This window comes from the organism of the source record quoted next, unplaced genomic scaffold (assembly GCF_019419815.1).
Source record: "Pyrus x bretschneideri cultivar Hongxiangsu unplaced genomic scaffold, Pyrus_bretschneideri_v1 Contig28, whole genome shotgun sequence".
Taxonomy (NCBI): Eukaryota; Viridiplantae; Streptophyta; class Magnoliopsida; order Rosales; family Rosaceae; genus Pyrus; species Pyrus x bretschneideri.
The window spans coordinates 58522-80707 of NW_025999590.1; the positions used below are offsets into that span (position 1 = coordinate 58522).

General features: G+C 35.8%; 1 protein-coding gene and 1 long non-coding RNA gene across 7 annotated transcripts; both read right to left on the reverse strand.

Moving 5' to 3' along the window:
- Positions 1 to 212: 212 nt before the first annotated feature.
- On the reverse strand, positions 213 to 12146 carry LOC103945339 (disease resistance protein RPS2-like). 2 transcript variants are annotated; one of them, XM_048588178.1, is made up of 6 exons: positions 11256 to 12146; positions 10920 to 11000; positions 2893 to 5270; positions 2234 to 2599; positions 1456 to 2118; positions 213 to 1345 (listed from the first exon to the last, which is right to left on the reverse strand). In XM_048588178.1, the coding sequence occupies exons 3-6, from the start codon at positions 5266 to 5268 to the stop codon at positions 428 to 430; spliced, it is 4323 nt and encodes a 1440-aa protein (XP_048444135.1). In that variant the 5' UTR covers positions 5269 to 5270; positions 10920 to 11000; positions 11256 to 12146; the 3' UTR covers positions 213 to 427. The 2 variants fall into 2 exon arrangements, with proteins under 2 accessions (XP_048444135.1, XP_009354174.2); XM_009355899.3 differs by lacking the exon at positions 11256 to 12146 and having other exon boundaries at positions 10920 to 11186.
- A 4666-nt stretch (positions 12147 to 16812) lies between these two features.
- On the reverse strand, positions 16813 to 21863 carry LOC125479194. Of its 5 annotated transcripts, none has more exons than XR_007259870.1 (4): positions 21638 to 21863; positions 17493 to 17623; positions 17234 to 17396; positions 16813 to 17071 (listed from the first exon to the last, which is right to left on the reverse strand). It is a non-coding gene; the product is annotated as an uncharacterized LOC125479194 (long non-coding RNA). The 5 variants fall into 5 exon arrangements; XR_007259868.1 differs by having other exon boundaries at positions 21642 to 21861; XR_007259872.1 differs by lacking the exon at positions 21638 to 21863 and adding an exon at positions 21439 to 21626.
- Between the last annotated feature and the right edge of the window lie 323 nt (positions 21864 to 22186).

The following is a 22186-nucleotide window of genomic DNA, read 5'->3' on the forward strand; positions in this document are numbered from 1 at the left end:
TGGGGCTCTAGGAGCTTTATTCTGACATTGACACGTGTCGTGTTGTGATTAGCCTCTTTGTTGGAGGTAAATTCTTGTGCTTCAGTAAGGGTGTCTCAACATGAACCCCTTAGTTAGAAAAGTGAATAAAAATTATGGGAGAAAATTGTGTTATGTAAAACCCAAAACCAATTATCTTTACAGATAAAAATAACAAACATGCTAACAAGGAGAGATTTTTTAGTGTGGCCGATACACGGGATGGTACACCACGTGTCACTATACAAATGGTGGATATGTGTGCTAAAAAGTTAATAACATAAAAAATAAAATTTTCCACCACTTCTATTAAAACACGTAGTGTACCACTTGTATTCCCGTCCCTATGAAAAATTTCTCGTTAGCAAGAAAACTATGTCGTTCATATATGTTGAGTGTAGCATTGTCGTCACCACCACCACGACCACCACCCCCCATTATCAATATCTGCATCACCATCACGATCGTCATTAGAATCTTCATAGCTTCCGTCATCAGCAATATCATCACCATCACCAACACTACAGTAAACATCATCATTAGATCCATTACCATCACCAACACCACCATCTTTATCAACTTCATCGTCATCGTCGTCGTCGTCGTCCTTGCGACACCAATAATAATCTCGTACTACCTCCTCTGTTATCTGCACTCCTAGTTCTAGGGAACTCTTCCACTCAAAGCAGTTAATCTTCAACTCAGGGCATTTGTATATATGTACAGTTTTCAAGGATCGGAATTTGACAATGCAATTTCCAGAGAAGAAATCTTGCAGACGTGGTAGAGAGTAAAGTTTCAAACTTTGCAACTGGCTAAAACAAATCTCACCATCATTTCCTGCATCATCTGCATCTGATGTCGTTGCCCCTATTCCTCTCATTCTTTTACAATGCCCAACCGTCATTTCTCTTAGCCGCTTTAAAGTTTTGGCTATCGTGTAAGTTGTTAAATATTTCAACCTATGACAACCAACTACTTCCAAAGTTGTTAAATTCTTGAAGGGAATAGCAGATAACACCGGATCCTTCAATGCAACACAAGCAACCACATGTAGAACTTTCAAGTTTGGAAAAACTCGGTCTGCCCCTGGGAAATTCTCGTTGTGTAGATGCATCAACTTCCGCATTTCCTTAAGCTTCAAAACACTTAAATGTGGGAAGGTCACATCTGGATGTACACTATTCTCAAATAAAGAAACTTTCTGGTCGGAGTACTCAAACACCAACGATTTTAGTTTCCTAAACACCTGTGATGAGGATGGACCACACCATATCTCCATGTCTCTGCCTAAGGTCATGTTTTCCAAGTTGGGGAATGATACATCCTGCAATATTACCAACGCAAGAATGATAAACGACAAAAATGACGACAGAAGGAGATTTTTTCTATGAACTAGCTAACTTCGTTTAAGAAAATTGTGTAATGTATTTTTACCTTGTCAATTAAGAACAGAGAGTGTTTAATTGGAGTGTAAAGACCTCCAAACTCATGCTTCTGGAAACTTGAAATTTCAGAGGCAAAAATATCCAATTTACCACATTCCTTCACATCCACTTGTTCGAGTAGCGGCCATTCGGAAGCATGCATTCCCGGATAGAAGCTCTTAAGTTGGGCTAGACAGATAAATTCAATATTTGTTGATTTTGGAAACACAAACTTGGGCATCATTTCTAGCCCCTCTTCCTTGGAAATTATTTCCTCCACTCCAGAACAAAACTTCACTTTTAGCCCTCGTAGTTGCTGAAGACATCTAGCCACTGAGCATGGAAAAATATATTTCAAACTCTTACAGTCATCTATAAATACCGAATCTAGATTTTCACAACCAGACATTTTCAACTGAGTTGTAGAGGTGTAAGGTGTTTCTTTGATCTCAAAAACCACCTCTAAACAACTGCACGAACTTATCGATAAGCTTCCTAAAGCATTCAATCTTCCTGCAATGCTAGGTGTAAAGATGCTTATTAGACTGTGGCATTCGATAACGTCAACATCTCTAAGTTTGTAGAAAGAGTCTGGATCAAGTTGGTTGTGCCATACTGTAGTCAAAGTAGATAACCCAAAGATGGACAATATCTCCAACTTTGGAAACCCTACCTGTATTCAAATTACAAAATTGTTAAATTCCCATTTTTTTTTTTTTGTCGAAGCGAATATATTAGACATAAGAATAATGATCAATAAAAGAGAAACAATAGTATACTAATTTTACCTTGTCGTCAAAAAGAAAGTATAGTTCTTCAGTCTCAAGTTTAGGTTCAAAGACAAATCCTTTTAGTTCTGTACAATTCTTTAATTTCAAACTCTCCAAAGATGGAAACTGGACACTACAGCTTACTGAGCAGAATCTAGAGAGTTTTGGAAGATCTCTTAGCTTCATATGTTGTAGCTTACAAAACATGCCATCCGTTTTTTCTTCACCATATTCTTCTGTTGAAACTATCTCTTCCATTGATTCACATCCGGCTATCTCAAGTTTTTTAAGTTGTACAAGATTCCTAGCCATGGGAGACGATAACACAAAAGTTAAACCAGTACATTGATCCACCACCAAGCTTGTTAAGTTCGGCAACACAACCTGCAGTATTTGTACATTCCATTTTTAAGAGAAGAGAATTCACATTAATTGTTATTATCTAGTCAAATGGTATCCTTAAATGAAAAAATTATACAAACAAATATTTCTTGATACGCACTAGAAAAAACTGAACCACTTCAAATGATCAAATATATGTAAATTTAGAGAAATAAAATCTAGAAGTTCTATGGTGGTTGATTCATTTTTCTTTGCAAATTATTTCGCTCAAATAATAAATAAATAAATAAAAGTACTAATGGCATAAATGGGAAAGAATGACACCAAAGGCATACCTCCTCAGTAATGATATGTGTAAATTGGGCATTGTTTTTCACATGGAGATGCTTGAGTTGTTGAAAATCTTCACTACCTGAGTGGTACACAACATTATCAGCTCCCTCCGACCCATCCAAGTACAAATCTTCACATGACCTCTTCAACAACATTTCTAGACCATGGTCCAATTCACAGCCCGTTGGGAGGTGGAGCTTCAATGTATTGAGGGTTTCATCCACATCGTCCCATTTTGGCGCAGTGCCGATTAATATTTCGTATCTTTTTAACTTGTCTGTGAACAAGTTTGTCGGAATACTGCTAGCATCTGGAACATGTATGCTTAATGCAGCTAAACGAGGCAAGTCCTTCAGTTCCAAAAGGCTAGCATTACTTCTTTCTCCGATGACTCCTTCTGGCACCCATCCGTTGAAGCTGTTTTTCATTCTCAAGTCTTCTAGACTTTTCAAACTTGATATAACATTAGGTGAAATCACTTTGAGTTCAGAGCACCAGCTTAAATCCAGCAGTCGAAGACGAGTCAATTTCCCTATTTCTTTCGGCAACTCTTTAAGATTGGAATATATAAAGCTGAGAATTTCTAGTTGCGATAGCTGTCCGACTAGAGTTATGTCTCCCAACACGCATTGATCCAAACACAATGTACGAAGATTTTCTAGGAGCAGAAGAGATGGAGGTATTGACCAAATATGCACATTGGTAAAATCCATAACTTTAAGCTTTCCCATCTCCTCGAAAAATTTACCTGGGATTTCAAGCAAGTCACCATCATATTGCAAATGAAAAAACTCCAGTTGTTGGCATTTCAAAACTTCAGGAAGCCTAGGGATGTTTTTGCAACGCAAAGAGATCATTGTGCAATTTTCCAAAAAATCCTTGTTGTTTGGCCATTCCTTCAACTCATCTCCATATGTTCTTAATAAGGCACGTTGGCCTTTAGATGCAATCGAGATGGCAACATCACGTACCATATCATGCATTGTGAATGATGTATTATCCTCGAATTCGAGTAACAGACAAGAATCTTTAAGCTCTTCAATCCGCGAGTGCAATGCATATTGTGCGTGCTCCACTGAGTCAATGTTATTAAACAAACCCAAACCAATTGTATATTTCAACAAGTTTGTCAGAGAAGCGTAGGCTCCCCCAAGACGTACCAAAATTCCACATATCAAGAATAGGGGCTTCAGTTTTTGATCATCCAATTGATTGTAACTCCACTCTAAAGCCGAGTATGCTTCTTGTTCGGCTGAGTGTTCGTTGTCAAACACTTTTAGGCATCTCAAGGCATCCCTCCATACTGGTAAAGTACTTCTATTTCGTAAAGAGCTTGCGACTGTGACAACCAAAACTGGCAAACCTCCACATTTTTTGGCTACTTCAGTTGCCACAGTTTGTATGTTGGGATTTTTAACAACACCACCTGCCTTCATCTCAAATAAACGCCAAGCTTCTTCCTCGTTTAAAACTTGAAGCACAAAGTCTTTCTGCAACCGCTTCTCTGAGGATAACAATTTTCGAGTTCTGGATGTCAACAGTATTCTACAAGTCGGCAGACAAGGAAGTCCTACACTCTGCAAGTCAATGCTTTCCCAAATGTTGTCTAAAATTACAAGAACTTTCTTGGCTTTTATCCTGTTACACAGACGAAGTGCTCTGTTTGACATAGTTTCGCTTTCATAAACTTCCATACCTAACATCTTGGCAATTTCTTTTTGAATTCCTTCAAGGTCCGGATTTTGCACACTTCTTACCATAACCGCATCAGCAAATAACTTTTCTTTTACAGCTTGCCTAAGGACTTCTTCAACCAGTGTGGTCTTCCCCACGCCTCCAATACCATACACCAAAATCAGGTCGGTATTAGGAATTCTCAGTTCATCCATGATCTTCTTGACAGTTAAATTCCTCGAATCAAATGCCTCATAATGTTTGTCAGATACCATGGATACCTCTTGTGGGCGGACATTGTACGAAATGCTAGCGAAATCTCTTTTCGCGTAAAGGTTAACAACCGCCTGCTGCAACTTTGTTGATCTCCTACCTAGCTTGTAACGGAGCACCGGGTTTGGACAATCCCCACGGAGACAGCTCATCTTTGTTTGCGTATCACGCTTCCATAATTCGTTCGCCTTCTCAGTGATCTCAACCACGTCTTTTAGCCAGTTCTGAATGTCAGTTTGGATTTCTTCACCTTTTTCTTCAGCTCGAACAACCTCGAGTTCTAGCCGCTCTCTAGCAGCACTTAATTCGTTCACTTGAGTCATTAGATTCTCAAGGTTCCTTTTGCAGTGAGCTAGGTAACCCACTTGGCGCATAGCTGGTTGAACTGCATACTCGGCAACTTTTCCGACAATATGAATGACAATGTCCATGCCTGCTCATAAATACAAATTAAATTGGAAAAAAATGAGCTCAATAAATACTTTACTTTTCTAATTGACTTATGAGTTATGATCTTTCAACAACTTATAACTAAACACATTGCATTTCAGTGTATTATAAGAAACTGAGAATTCTATTCCACTTTTTGAAAAAGATTACTTTTTGAATAAAATCTTGTCTAAGATTGGAAATTAACTATAGTTGGCCTTTAGTTGTAATTTTTGAATATTAATTAAGTCATAGCAATTATGGGTAATGCTATAAAGGCTAAATTTGTAGACAAAATATGCAAACTAAATAACTTGTCACAACATGAATGAGCACGTTTATCAACACTTAAGTAATAATCCAATTATCAACTTGCATTTCATTTAGTTTACAAAATCTTGTCTACAAATTTAGTCTCTTCAGTATTACCCAATAATTATTTGTTTTGTTTGGCTCACACATATGAGTCATGTGTTGACAACAATTGAAGACCATGTGAATGCCTTCCAGTTGTGGCGAGGAAGACTCCGTTCAAGAGAAGACATCTACTGCCACAAACAAAGTTAGAAGCAGATCTTGACTTTGTGGGTTGCATGCAATTGTGCATGCTTTCTCTTCTATTCATTAAATGGTAAGTGGAGAAAAGGGAGAAATTTTTGGGGGTGATGGGAACACACACCTTAGCAGCGCAGGTGGTGTTCCCTTCCAATCCAATAACGCCATCTGCCCCACTAAGGTAAAATAGTTCTATCTTTTATAGAATAATCAATAAATAAAATTTAAAAATAATAATAATAATAATAATAATAATAAGCCTCATTCTCGAGGCCCTACCCCAACCTTCTAATCATATGCCCCTCCAATTCCTCTTAGCCCCCGACAACCACCATCGTCACCTGGGGTTCTGCTCCACCATGTCCTCGTCCCCTTATCATCCTACCTTTCTCCTGGTGATCAAGAACCGGCGTCTTCAAATCATGATGATGAAGCAACATGATAGAAGAAGATGATGGTGCCAAATTGAGATTTTAGTTGTGTGATGGAGACTAGAGCTTTCATGGGTGTTCATGGTGGTCGGTGTGACATGGTTGTTGGATGGAGGATAGACATTTTGGCGTAGGTGCCGGTGACCCTTTAGTCAGAAAATGCTTGTTAATTAAATATTAAGTTTTCTAATTGCTTTAATGGTGGGCTAGATTGTTGGTGTAAATATCGGATTTGGATCCTCGCCAGATCCTCTCCCTAGGAATCCTAGAGATCAACGAACACGGACAGTTGATTAAAAATTGTACGGCCACAATTTTTTCATTTTTTATATTTTTCATGCAAAACTATGTTGTTTTACTTTTAAAAATATAAAAAGTATTTAATTGGGACCGCACAATTTTTTTACAATGGTCCGTGTTCATTGATCTTTAGGATCCCCAGGGAGGGGATCTGGCGAGAATCCAAATCCATAAATTCCAACTTAAATGCACAGATGTCAAGACCTTATTAGTGGAACTCCAAGTCAACAAGAGTTCCCAGTACCTCGAAAATTTTCTCGAGAAGAGGGTTACATGCTAAGTAGGCTAGGTGTTGAATATGGCATGTGAGTTTAAAACTTTTTGGTCCATGTGTCAATGGGTGAACCTTTAGTCAGAAAATGCTTGTTAATTAAATATTAAGTTTTCTAATTGCTTTAATGGTGGGCTAGATTGTTGGTGTAAATTTCGGATTTGAATCCTTGCCGGATCCCTAGGGGATCCCCTTCCTGGAGATCCTAGAGATCAACGAACACAGACCATTGATAAAAAATTGTACGGCGACAATTTTTTCATTTTTTATATTTTTCACGCAAAACGATGATGCTTTACTTTTAAAAATATAAAAAGCATTTAATTGGAACCGCACAATTTTTTATCAACGGTCCGTGTTCGTTGATCCCTAGGATCCCCAGAGAGGGGATCCGGTGAGAATCCAAATCTGTAAAGTCCAACTTAAATGCACAGATGTCAAGACCTTATTGGTGAAACTCCAAGTCAGCAAGAGTTCCGGGTACCTTGAAAAATTTCTCAAGAAGAGGGTTACATGCTAAGTAGGCTAGGTTTTGAATATGCCATGTGAGTTTAAAACGTTTTGGTCCATGTGTCAATGTGGTGCATGTGATATTAAAATTATAAAAATTATAAAAACGAAAAGAAGTAGGGATAAGAAGGAGGAGTTCCGGTCAAAAAAAAAAAAAAAAAAAAAAGATACGAATAAGGAGAGAGATCTGAGGTGGGGGAGTTAGAAATCCAATCGATTTCTCTTTCCTTCTGATTAACCCCTCCATCTTTCTCTTTCCTTCTGCAGCTCAATCAATTTCTTGACTTGGAAACCTAATCGATTTCTTGTGTATTCTCTCAGGAATTTTCTTCCTTTTTTGTTTCTGTTTTGAGAGAGAGAGAGAGAGTTGTTTTCTGTTTGGTTGGTGGGAAAGTTGAGGGGATTGAAAAAAAATGGGAGGAATGAAATCGAAATTCAGGGTCTTTTTTGGGCGGGTATTTCGGGAAAAATGTGGATAAAGTTAGGTATCCGAAAGTTGTGATTTTGAATTTCGCATTTCAAGATTAAGGCTGCTTGTTCTATCTTTTAGAGAGAGAAAGGAGAAAGCAAGTTATTTTCTATTTGGTTGCTGGGAAAGTTGAGGAAAGATAACAAATTATGAGACAATGACGGAACAAGCAAGCAATGATGAAAGGAGAGAGTCAGTGTGAGGTCCACAGTGCCAGCCCTAAGAACCGGTGTAGTGGTGCCGTTTGCCGTTGCTATACACTTCCGAGGAGTCGTTGTCATATAAGTAAACAAATTTTAATCAAAGGTTATATGATCTGTTGCACCAGAGTCCAGAATCCAACCTCTATGATGTTTCATATCAGAGGTTAAAAGAACACGCCCCATACTACCTGTATTGGACAGTGATTCACTAAGAGTGGTTCTAGTCAACAAACTTTGACTTGGATCTCTAGGAGTAGGCACGGCTTCCTTGGAGCTAGGTGCAGCAATGACACGGCTTCCACTTGCTTCATTAGCAGCTCGCTCATTGGCACTTAATTTTTCTTCAATTCAGGGAACCACTCAAGGACTCCATGCTTTTGGAAACAGGTATCCTCAGTATGACGGGTTTGACGTAGAAAGTACACTTTAAATCATATTTATTCTCTTAAATAAAAGGATGAGAAGTTGTCAATGAAGGTGAGACATATGGCTGGCCAGCAAGGAGTGGCCAAGACACCATGGCTATTGTCGGTGTCAGGGCTCCTCCTTGGCTGCCGACACTACTTCCTCCCATCATGGTAGCATGACATTGGGCTTCATGCCTAAGAACATAAGACACCTATTCAACAGATGGTAGAGGTTGAGTTCTCAAAATATCATTATGTACCTTATCAAATACATAATCAAGTCTCGCCAAGAAGGCATAAACTCGGTCCAATTGGATCTCCTCTCGAAGCGTCTTCAAGTCAAGAGCACACTCCATCTTAATCGGTCTTCTTTGATCCAGTTCTTGCCATACTGCTTTGAGATCGGTATAGTACACACCAATATGACGCCCTTCTTGATAGAGTCGAAACGACTTTACCTTCAACTCATAAATCTGAGAGATATCAAAACCATCATAATATGTGCGAGCAACTTCTTCCCACACTTCTTTAGTAGTACGAAGATGGATGAAAGAACCCATGATGGTAGGATCCATGGAATTAATCAACCACCATTTCACAATTGTATTCCCAGTTTCCCAAGCTTCATACTCGCCACTCTCTTCCTTGGGTTCCTTGATACTCCTTGTCACGAACCCTTTCTTACCATGCACAGTGATCTGCATCTCCAATACTTTGGACCAAAGAGGATAATTTGGTCCATTGAGTTTTATGGTATTTGGTACGTTTGAAGCATCATTATGTATCACCACATAGATCACAACTGAATTGTCGGTGGTCGAATGTGAACCCCCCTCCAACTTCAGCCGTGAGTTTTCCTCAATACTTACCATTGATAGGGCAGCAAATTACACACGGCACGACAACTTTTCTTTCTGCAGGAGCTCAACAAAGAACGAGACTGCATATTCCAATATGAGTAACGGCATGGTGGGGAAAAAAGTTTAGGGCTACGCTAACTCGGCTCGGATGCCAAATATAATTTTACGGCTTAATTTTGATGTATTCTATAATTCTGAATATAAGTACATACAATCCTTGTTACCTAAGGAGACAATAAAGGACACATATATAACCTTCCTAAGACATGACTCAAATATTGACATTCCCTTTCTCCTACACATTGACTCACGCAATAACAACCTCCTCGACATCTTCGTTTAATCGAAGAGCATGAAGACGACCTCCTCACCACCACCTCCCATCCTAACTTTAGGTTTCAAAATTTTATTAGTTTTTTTTTAATAACCACATGGACCCAAATTGACACACACTTAGTCATTGTCTACCTAGGCGCCACGTCACAGGTTAATGGTCGTTTTAACAGAAAACTTAATGGATGTATGAAACATATATCTCCAAAAATTATCACTTTAGGTATCAAACTGGAATGAAAAAAACTTAAGATATGAAATGATAAAAACCAAAAAACTTCACATTAGTAAACTAAGACTAACCCTTTTTATTAATTCTCATAATGAGAAAATTCATTTCATCGTATAAGATATTGCGAGAAAACACAACTGAGTTGTATGTTTTCAGCAAAACTCCTGTCCAAACACAAATTTGTTTATCTGAGAGGATTGCTTGGAGTCAAAACAGAATTCATTTAGAAGGGAATGTTGGAGCTCAATGAGATTTGGTTTTGATCCAACAACTTGGAACACAAGAAATCTGTTTGTGTTTGTCTGTTTGAATTCCATAAGACTAGTGTTATGTAGCTGCTAGTGTTCCTTGTTGTTAGTGAACTAGGTGTGGACTTAGTCTCATAAGACAGGTGTATGCACCAAATTAGTTTCTTAGATTGAAGGGTTCAAAGTAATTGTCTTCGTTTGGTTGTGAAGGAGAAGAGATAAGAATGTATGAAGTATGCTAAGCTGCCACTATTAGCTCAAGCATTTCATCTCTAAAATTCTCTCTAATTGTTCTTCATTCTTTTTCAAGATTACATCACGTATATACACTAAACTATTGCAGATTTAACATAAACGTACGATAAGTAATCAATGCATTGACTAAAAAGTACAAGCTTGCATGGCACTAGATTTAGAAGCAAACCAAATGACCCACTTTTTACCAAAAAAACTCACAATTGTTGTTTTAAGAAAAAAGCATGGAGTTAATTGTTATGACATAGGGTTAAGCGATCACGCGTATTGGACTGCGTCCAAAAGCCAAGTCCTAAACCCTAAATTATAAGCTCCACCCGCCCACATCCTCATTCCGACACCCTTACCTATCCACTTGTTGTGCTCCAATTGATTCTTATTTGTGAAATTTCTTTATTGTTATAAAGTAAATTGATTCTACAAACTATTGAATTCGGGGCATTTTTCTTTGTTATTAAAGGCTAATTACATGTGAAAAGCCCATAAATCAAATCAAATATGAAGCCAACCATCAAATTACCATAAATGAAATCCAAAATTCCAACTCAAATCAAATATGATTATAATTAAAGAACGTACCCTTAGCTTTGTTGGTTATGGATGAAGTGAGTTGCTCTTCAATATATACGTTCCTTGGAGCACCTATACAAATCGGTGGTTCTGTAAATTGAGAATAAGCTAATGAAGTAAGAAGGGATAGTACTTAATAATTTCATTTTTTTCTTGCAAAGTTATTCTGGATATAATTGCAATTTGCTAACTAAAAGCAAAAAGAACCGAGAAATCTATTAAAAGGACTAAGTTTTATCTTCTTCTTCTAATTTAACAATATGTGTACCTGTTTGGGTTTTTAGGGTCAACAGTACCCTACAACCAAATGAAATGATTATCAAACGGACTCTAAACCACATGTACCTTTTTCACTTTTGGTGGTGAATGCTCTTCTAATTCTTCTGCTTGTGATGCTCTTTCTTTGAAGTAAACAGACAGAAAGAAAGAAAAAAAGAAGGTTGCTGCAATGAAGAAACTGCTAGTGTGCAGGAGACCGAATCTAATTTAACTAGAATGAAAACGATGAACGAATCACGGAAGTGAAACTATCTTTCTAAGCTTAATTCGATCATAGAGAAAATGCTAGATCATGAAGAGATAGGCCAGTGGAATGAAGAATTGAGAAATTGAAAGTGAGAGTCAACGGGCCTGCATGCCGAAGAAAATGGATAATAAATACATGGATCATATGGAGACATTAGTCTATTCCTCCAATTGCTAATCAAATTTGGAGTGAAACCTTTACTTTATTCGTTGCATCGTAGTGCGTTGTCTGCAGAATTTGGAGCGAAACCTTAACGCAAGTCCTAAGAAGGTGGTTAGCAAACCAATTACAAATTTTGCTAGTAAACAATGACTGAAGGCATTTAAGCTAAAATATTATGGAAATTAGACTATAGAGAGAATATTAATATTTTAATAAAGACATGGGAAGGTGGCTGGCAACAAGTACGTACTAAATTTGCTAGTAAAAAATGACGGAAGGCATTTCAGCTACCAGAGATTCTGGTACCTGACATAAGAGAGAAAAACAGAAGACCAGTAACGTGGGTTTTTTTTAATTATTATTTTTTAATTATTTTAATTTTATAAAAATATAATGAAAATAAATATGTGATTTTGCAGTACTGAAATGTCTCACAATGTCACCATTTTAATTTGTTAGTATCTAACTTTAACATTACTTCCTTCTACTATCATCTCTTTGTCCTTTTTTTTTTTCTGATTTTTATTTTTTTATATAATGAATGTGTGTGCTGTCTACTTGCATTGTTGTATGTGTGCTCATTGTGCTTTTCATCCTCTTTTATACATACATACATAAATATACATATATATGTATATCATATAATATATGTATATATATATATATGTGTGTGTGTGTATTTATTATATATGTGTGTACTCAGGATGATTATTGATTAATATTTTTTTTAATATAATATATATGTACACTCAGTGTATATATTAAAAAATTTAGGTTCCATGAGGCTTTGCCTCACGCCTAAGTGGGGCTATCACTTGGACGCCTCGCCCACGTCTCGCCCTTTTAATACACTGCTACAAACACACAAAAGAAAATGAAATATTCCCCATTTGGTGGCTAAGAAAACCTAAAAAAGTAAACAACTATTGAGAAAATACACACAGAAATTGCAATTCCCACAAATCCACAACAAACAAGAAACCCCATGACCCCATTTTCTTTCCCAAATTTTCCAGGCAAACAAACAGACCCCAACTCAACCCTAATCCCCAAATTTCTCAATCAAACACCACTCAATCACCTGTCAAAAACCAAAGAAATTCAAGAAAACGAAGAATGCAACAGTGGAAGGTTCTTGTTTCTTATCAAAATAGATCCCTCTTAAGAAAAGGGGCTTATATGCATTAAATTTGAATGCTCCTATCAATCAAGTTACCAAGGTCCTAAATCCTAAAATGCAGAGAAAGTCTTATGTTCGTATAAATAGTGTCTTACTAATAACATGATGAACGAGAGTATCCATGTCCCGATAAATTAATAAGTTAGAAAATCAGAGGTGTCATAGAGTCATGGAGAAACGAACATTATGGCTTCGATTCAGCCGGATATGACTTTGGTTTGTATGAGTCCCAGATTAACATCCTTATCAGAAATTTGAAGGCCCAAAGATTTTCAGTTGCCTGATACAGTTGCCTGATATTTCTCTTTATGCATAACACCATACCCACCTGCTTCAAGTAATTACCATAAATGCATATCTACATTCATATTCAAAATATCAAAAACTTTATCATGTTTCGGTTCCTCAATTTTTATTTTTTTGGCGTTTAAATTTTGATCATTGTATTCTTAACCCAAAATTTAACATTTCAAAGTTTCAGAATATAAGATTCTCTGCAACGTTCTATACACTCTCCTAAAAAAAAACAAATACTCTAACTATTTGTGTTGTTAATGAAGATGATGATGCATGCCAAGGAGGAGGTTGGAGGGTTTTAATTTTTTTGGTCAACTATTAAGTTTTATTTAATTTAGTAAACTAGCTACTACTAATTATTATTTTTCGTTAGCAAATCAACTACTAAATTTTCTAGTAAACAATGACTGAACGCGTTTCAACTAAAATATTACGGGGATTAGACTATGTAGAGAGAATATTAATATTTTGACGAAGTCCTAAGAAGGTGGTTAGCAAACCAATTACTTAATTTGCTAGTAAACAATGACCGAAGGCATTTAAGCTAAAATATTATGAAAATTAGACTATAGAGAGAAAATTAATATTTTGATATAGACATGGGAAGGTGGTTGGCAAACCAACTACGAACTGAATTTGCTAATAAAAAATGACGGAAGGCATTTCAGCTACCAGAGATTCTGGTACGTGACATAAGAGAGAAAAAACAGAAGACCCGTAACGTGGGTTATTTTTTTTTTTAATTATTTTTTTTTATTTTAATTTTATAAAAATATAATGAAAATAAATATTTGATTTTGCAGTACTGAAATGTCTCACAATGTCATCATTTTAATTTGTTTGTATCTACCTTTAACATTACGGATCACTTTTTATGCTATGAGTGTTTTAGTTATTAGATTTAATTTTCACAATTATTAGATCTTTTATTTTAAAACTGCAATCCAGGATCATAAATCATTTTGACAGAAAAAGAACTAGCTTCTTGAAATTTGTAAAGCCATTAGCAATTTGTTGATGTTTCTTTGTTTTATTTAATCTAAAGATTGAAATACATAAGGATGTGCATGAGTAAAAAGAAGTGGTGCAACCATTGGCAATGAAGTAAAGATTGTGTTTTGTGTGTGATTATATGAGAATTTTAATTCAATTTCTAAATTGTCATTGTTTTTCCTGGTCATCGAGGAGGTAGTCAAGTTATTTGAATCTCTGGAAATATCGATATGAACCGAAATGGAAAAAATAAAATAAAATAGAATAGAATCGAGTGCTCCCAGAGAATCAGCTTGCATATAAGGCCAGAAAGTATGAATAAGAGTGCTAGATGCCCTAATAGACTGCTGAGACAGTTGGGTGGCTCCATGCGAACTAACAGCTTGGACGGCAAATTATTTTGTCTACAACCCAATGACATAGCCAATAATGCATAACAAACGACAGCCAATAGTGCGTGACGATCGACACAGTGTAGAATATGCAGACTTGTCTTAAAAATTGTTTAACAAATCAAATACACAAAAAATTTAGATGAAGTAAGGCATTTGATTTAAAATCACAATAAACAGAACTTGAATTACATCACTACAAACCAATGTTTCAAAAGGCTTGCCTCAGGACGCGCCTAGACGGCCTCTAAGGCTGGGCGTGAGGGTTGCTGCCTCTTTTATACATACATATATATATATATGTATATATCATATAATATATGCATATATATATATATATATATATATCTGTGTGTGTGTATTTAAAATATATGTGTGTGCTCAGGGTAATTATTGATTAATAATCTTTTTTTTAATATAATATATGTGTATATATTAAAAAATTTAAGTTCCATGAGGCTTTGCCTCACGCCTAGGCGGGGCTATCCCTCGGATGCCTCAACCACGCCTCGCTCTTTTAATACACTGCTACAAACACAAACAAAAGAAAATGAAATATTCCCCATTTGGTGGCTAAGAAAACCTAAAAAAGTAGACAACTATTAAGAAAATACACATAGAAATTGCAATTCCCATGCACAAATCCACAACAAACAAGAAACCCCATGACCCCATTTTCTTTCCCAAATTTTCCAGGCAACCAAATAGACCCCAACTCAACCCTAATCCCCAAATTTCTCAATCAAACACCACTCAATCACCTGTCAAAAACCAAAGAAATTCAAGAAAACGAAGAATGCAACAGTGGAAAGGTCTTGTTTCTATCAAAAAAGATCCCTCTTAAGAAGGGGGCTTGTATGCACTAAATTTGAATGCTCCTAAACCCACAAATTCGTAATCAATCACGTTACCAAGGTCCTAAATCCGAAAATGCAGAGAAAGTCTTATGTTCGTATAACAAGTGTCTTACTAATAACATGATCAATCAGAGTATCCATGTCCCGATAAATTAATAAATTAGAAAATTAGAGGTGTCATAGAGTCATGGAGAAACGAACATTATGACTTCGATTCAGCCGGATATGACTTTGGTTTGTATGAATCCCATATTAACATCCTTATCAAAAATTTGAAGGCCCAAAGATTTTCAGTTGCCTGATATTTCTCTTGATGCCTAACCCCATACCCACCTGCTTCAATTAATTACCATAAATGCATATCTACATTCATATTCAAAATATCAAAAAAATTTATCATATTTCGGTTCCTCAATTTTTTTTTTTTTTTGGCGTTTAAATTTTGATCATTGTATTCTTAACTCAAAATTTAACATTTTAAAATTTCGGAATATAAGATTCTCTGCAACGTTCTATACACTCTCCTAAGACAACAGATACTTTAACTATTTGTGTTGTTAATGAAGACGATGATGCATGCCACGGAGGGGGTTGGAGGGTTTTAATTTTTTGGTCAACTATTAAGTTTTATTTAACTTAGTAGACTAGCTACTACTAATTATTATTTTTCGTTAGCAAATCAACAATTAGATTTTCTAGTAAACAATGACTGAACGCGTTTCAACTAAAATATTACGGGGATTAGACTATGTAGAGAGAATATTAATATTTTGATAAAGTCTTAAGAAGGTGGTTAGCAAACCAATTACTAAATTTGCTAGTAAACAATGACCGAAGGCATTTAAGCTAAAATATTATGGAAATTAGACTATAGAGAGAATATTAATATTTTGACAAAGATATGGGAAGGTGGTTGGCAAACCAACGAGGCACTAAATTTGCTATTAAAAAAATGACGGAAGGCATTTCAGCTAAAATAAAATTTGCTCCTAAACAATGACTGAAAGCATTTCAGCTAAAATATTACACGGATTAGACTTATAGAGAGAACTAGAAATTGGTACGCGGATTAAAAATTATATGAAAGAGCATGTCTAAAAAATATAAATAATTAATATTATTTATATTGCAACATGAAGAAGATTTTTACATAGAAAAAATTTGATTGATACGGACCACATACAAGATCATAGATTTATTTTTAGAAAAATTTGAAGTAGGTCTAATTTTATCGACTACTTTTTGAAATAGGTCCAATTTTTAGTGACTTTTGACCTTTGAAATAGATTCAATTTTTCGTTACTTTGGACCCATATAAAAAAACCCTTTTTTTTTTTTTTTTTATGAATGCCAAAAAGATTAGATGTGAGTTTGTTTAAGTAGTTTCTGTGGCTTTTCGCCGTTCATACGACATATTTGCATTTCTAATAACGAATGCAGTGTGGCATGTCCAGACAACAATTTTCTCACGACAGATAATCCAACAATATAAATGTACACAAATGTTAATGAATCAAATAAATTGAATAGGCAACAATAATTGGAAAAGGATGCCTGCACTGTAAACCGCAAAAGACTAATACATGCAAAAGCAAAAAAAGAAAGGTGAACAAAAGTCTTCAACTTTTGACAATTTCACGCAACTTTAAGACTTGTATGCTCACACACACACAGAGCCTTCGGCTAGGAAGAAGGCTGTCACACTCTGCTTTCTGTCACACTCTGCTTTCTGCCACTTTTGCAAACATTGACATCTAGCACAAAAGCGAGAGAGAGATCTGACAGATGAGTGAGAGAATCGATAAACAAAATCCTCCAAAATCACAATAGGATATTTGAACAGAAAACAAATTTGCAAATCCAAAATCACAAAAACGAAATTGAAACACCCACATTGAGAAAGCTATAAAACTCACCGGGAATTGCTAGCTTTTCTGGGTAAAAAAAATTATTCGAATTGAATTGAAGAACCGCGGACAGTTCTACTGGTTCAGTGGTTCTTCCAGCAACAAAGCACCTTTCTCCCTCTTTTTTCGCCATTCCGACCATTTCCAGGTTGGAGAATAAGTGGATAATCACCTAACCATTCGTTAAAGAAAAACGGTTTGCATTAGAAAATCCTCTTGTACTAAAAAAACAATAATAATATTGCATCATAAATACCAGAATTCTTACCAGCATTGGGTTTTTAGCTGAGCCTATAGGTGTAAAATTCTCACCAGAATTACCGAGATTTTTCCTGAAACTTTTCTTTATCTTCGTGAGAATCAGAAGATGAACTTGAGCATTCTCCTCCAATTAGATGCCTGCCTATGATGCATGGACACGGACACGGATACGGGAATACGACACGATACGACATGGGAATACGTGAAATTTCTAAAAATAAGGACACAATACGTCAAGGATACGGCAATTAAAAAAAAAAAAATATATATATATATATATACACACACACACACATATCTAAAACATTATAAAATAAGCATTCAAATTTATTCCAATAAACTCTAAACATTTAGAAAGATAGTTCATCCAATAAGCAATTAGTCTTAAAACTTGAAAAAGTAAAAGGATCATCCAAACGAAATTAAAATAAAAAATAAAAAAAAAGTCTCATTCAACTTCCACATTCATGATGTCTTCTCCAGTAATCAAAGTAGTCTCCAATGACGGTTCATCAAGTGAAAGGTTAGCAATATCAAGCATCCCGACACTTTCTTCACCCGAATTTTCAAAGTCATCTCCTCCAACATCCCACAATTGAGTAATACCTTCTTTGTAGGTTGAGCTATTCCTTGATAAAAGATGAAGATTATTATGCACAAATACCAAATCCTCTGCTCTTTGTGGTGTAATCTTGTTCCTTCTTAGAAAGTGAATAAAACTATAAGTGCTCCAATTTCTTTCACAACAAGAGGAGGAACAAGGTTGTCCAAGTAGCTTCAACGCTATGGATTGGAGACTAGGTGTAGAAGCTCCATGGACAATCCACCACATCACTGGTTCCAAATGAAACCTATCATTCATAGAATCAATAGCTCCAAAGTCATTCAAGCACATAGAGAAAGAGGCATACTCCACATTGATACTTCTTCTAATTTCCTCATTGGAAAAGTATCTCTCAAAGCACTTTTTCCTTTCAGTTATAAGCTCAACATCTCGGTGTGGAGCAACCCGACTAGGGTCTTCTTGGAGCCATTCTGAACTATAATACCTAAAATAAAAGAAATAGCACTTTAAAAATATAATCATAAAGCTAAAGATTAATTTATAAGAGTTTATAAGGATATTAGCAAAATCATTACCTTGGATTTAATGAATGCGCCAAACAATGAAGTCGTGTGCTACTTTTAGTCCATCGTTCCAATAAATTGCGATACACCGCATCAAAAAAGCTGCTTTTTTCATGTAATGCCTTGCGCTCATTCCTGTAGATAGCAGCTTTCACCTTTTCAATCATAGTATCCCACCACTCATACACCAAGTGAAGACAAGGTTTATCTGTATCAGCCATTCTAATAACCTCATATATTGGAGCTGTAAAGAAAAGAATATAATCAATCTTCTACCAAAAGTACTCATCCAATATTTTTTGCTTCACCGACATTGCTTTAACCAAATCATCTTCTTTGTATAAAGCCTGGGCTAATCACCATTTGTTGTAAACCTTCCTTTACTTCCTTAAATCTTCTAAGCATCACAAGTGTGGAAGCAAATCTGAAAAATTTTAAAATTAGGATAGCTCATAATTGAATAAGAAAAAAAAAAAAAAAAGTGGAGAAAACAAACCTTGTTTCGGCAATGGAGAGCAACTTTAGTTTGCAATGTTCATTAAACATGGACAATCTCATGCTATGGTTCATAATAAAATTTTTTATGGACCAAACATCACTAGCAATAGTTGAAATCCAATTGCAGTCATCGTACGAAACATCTGTTTGTTTCGGAGAGCATATACTCTTCAAAGCAAGATTAAGAGTGTGAACAACACAGGGTGTCCAAAAGATATGGGGATAGTGAGCCTCAATAAGTAACCCATCAACTCTACAGACAGGAGCATTGTCAGTGATCACTTGAACAACATTTTCATGACCAATTTCTTTGATAGCTTTTGTAAAAAAGTTGGCAATACAATGCTTGTCTTTATATTCACCTTCACAATTAATTGCCCTCAAGAACATAGGCCCGCTTTCACAAGTTGCCATAATATTAATTAGTGGTCTCCTTTGTGCATCTGTCCACCCATCACTGCACAAACTTACACCTTTAGTGCTCCATGTGCGCTTGATTGGTTGGAGGCATTGTTCAATGTGACTCTTCTCTTGTTGCAGAAGAGTGGTTCTTAGTGCATGTAACCTGGTGGAACATACCCTAGAAGTGTAGAAGCACGAACATATGAGTTTCGATAGTGTGGATTTCTTGCAAGGTTAAATGATAAGCCACCTGTATAAAACATCCTTGCAACCTCGGCATCACATTGATCTTGAGCTTCCTTGTTAAAAGCTTTACTGAGAGGCCCACTTGTTCCTTTTCTCTTCTTTGGATCAAGATTCATTTCAGGTAGCTCATAACAAAAAGAACCAGTATTGGGCAAAGACACATTCTTAAGAGCAGAACTCTTCAGCTTATATTCACACTCTCGAATTAACTTTTCCATTTCTACAAGATTTTCATTAGTAACCTTGCTGCAAGGCGCGATCCCGTTTCCAGCCATTTTTAACAAATGATACTTGACCCTAGGGTAGGATCCTTTATAAGTTTTCTGACAATAATTGCATTTAAATTCAGTATTTCCTCCTCCTTTATTTCCCACTTTTTCGAGCTTTTTGACATACTTCCACAACGGAGTGTGATAATTTTCAACAATCTCATCAGGATTAGCATTATCATCCAGATTAGTATTATCATTCGCATGATTATCAGGATGATTCATTTTCCTAAATCAACAAACATATAAAGTTATAAACAGTAAGAGTTAATCCATCATGAAAGCATATACATAAAAAAACACATCATGAAAGCATATACATAAAATTATTATAATCTAATTATTCATACCACTACACAATAATATATTATAATATGCAAAATACAAGAATATTATAATAATACAAAAAGTTAAAAACAGAAAAGCAACAAGCTTCATCAGAATAATATTATAATAAAAACAACAAGCTTCATCAGAAGAATATTATAATAATACAAAAAGTTAAAAACAGAAAAGCAAATAGAAAAGCAACAAGCTTCATCAGAATAATATTATAATAATACAAAAAATTACAAACAGAGAAGCAAAAAGCTTCATCAAATTCGAATGGGCTATAGGGTAGTGGTATGGGTATTATAATATATTATTGTGGGTAGTGGTATGTGTATTATAATATATTATTGTGGGTAGTAGTATGAATATAATAATATTGGTTTCGACTTTTGGAAAAGCAAATGGCATTATATTTTATAATCAGTTAAAGGCTTAAAGCTTTTAGTTTCAAACTTTCAGTACTCACTCACCTGGAGTTGCAGACAGAGAAGAAGGAGACGACAGAGCACTTGTAGATGGAGAAGATAGAGACGACGGCGCAGTTGCAGATGAAGACGATGGAACGGTTGCAGATGACGGTCTGATTTGTGAAAGTCTCCCAACAAGAGTGATTTATGTTATGAGGTTCGAGAGGTAAATCCGAGTTTTATTTTATTTTTTCTAATTATCCTCCGATTTTAGAGTGATTTCAGTTAGTTAGCTTCGATCAATCACGATTCTATGCAAATTTATTGTGATTTTTTTTTTTTTTTTCTGATGATCCTCCTATTTTAGTTTCAAACGTATCCGAAAAGTAGGATACAGGTATCTGGACAATACGATACGCGTATCTTATCAGTCCTAAACGTATCTCTTCATTCCGATACGTATCGGGCGCGTATCCACGCATATCCTTCGCGTATCCGTATCCTCAGCGTGTCAGATACAGGATACGATGGATTTCTCCCATGTCCATGCATCGTAGATGCCTGCATAAAGCCGCCAACAAATTCAATTAGTGTTTAAAAATTAAAACATTCAAAAGCAATATTTGTGATATTTTTTACTTGTTATTTAGAAAAAGCATGCTCAAGAAACCTCTAGCCTCTCAGAAAAGGTAATCAAACCATATAGAACCACAAACACAAAGTAAATAAGAAATGCAAAGATGCAGATTTTCAAGGAAGCTTAGCAACCTCCAGGAGCAAGAAAAAAATGCAAGATGGATTCGTACAAAATGCTACAAACAATAAGCAAATTCATGTCCATTTTAACATGAATACAGCGGCAAGATTACCTACCATTCCAGTCAGACTGAAACCTATGAAAAGGATGAATAGGTAGCAAATCTTTCCGCCTCATTTCAACCTCATGAACAGGAACCGTCTCTATTTCCTTCTCTCCTGGAAATAAACCAATAGGACACAAATGGATTTTCAAGAGGAAATTGAGACCAGATGGTACCATGGACAAGTATAAAGCTCATTTAGTAGTCAAGGGGTATCGTCAAAAAGAAGGACTTTACTACTTTGACACTTATTCACCAGTAGCTAGGTTATTAATAGATATAGCGTCTGTATACAATCTCGAGATACATCAAATGGATGTCAAGACCGCATTTCTAAATGGTGAATTAGACGAAGAAATATATATAGAACAACCTAAAGGTTTCATTGTCAAAGGTCAAGAAAAGAAAGTTTGCAAACTGATTAAGTCATTATATGGACTTAAACAAGCTCCTAAGCAATGACATGAAAAATTCGATCATAATATGATTACGAATGGATTTGTAATCAATGAAAGTGATAAATGCATTTATGTTAAGCAAACGAAAAATGCTTGTGTT

Coding starts and splice junctions, on each gene's coding strand:
- LOC103945339 (XM_048588178.1), bottom strand. CDS start 5,268: ATGGACATTGTCATTCATATTGTCGGAAAAGTTGCCGAGTATGCAGTT. Junction 2,600..2,892: donor CACATATCATTACTGAGGAG/GTATGCCTTTGG, acceptor CAAATACTGCAG/GTTGTGTTGCCGAACTTAAC. Junction 2,119..2,233: donor ACTTTCTTTTTGACGACAAG/GTAAAATTAGTA, acceptor ATTTGAATACAG/GTAGGGTTTCCAAAGTTGGA.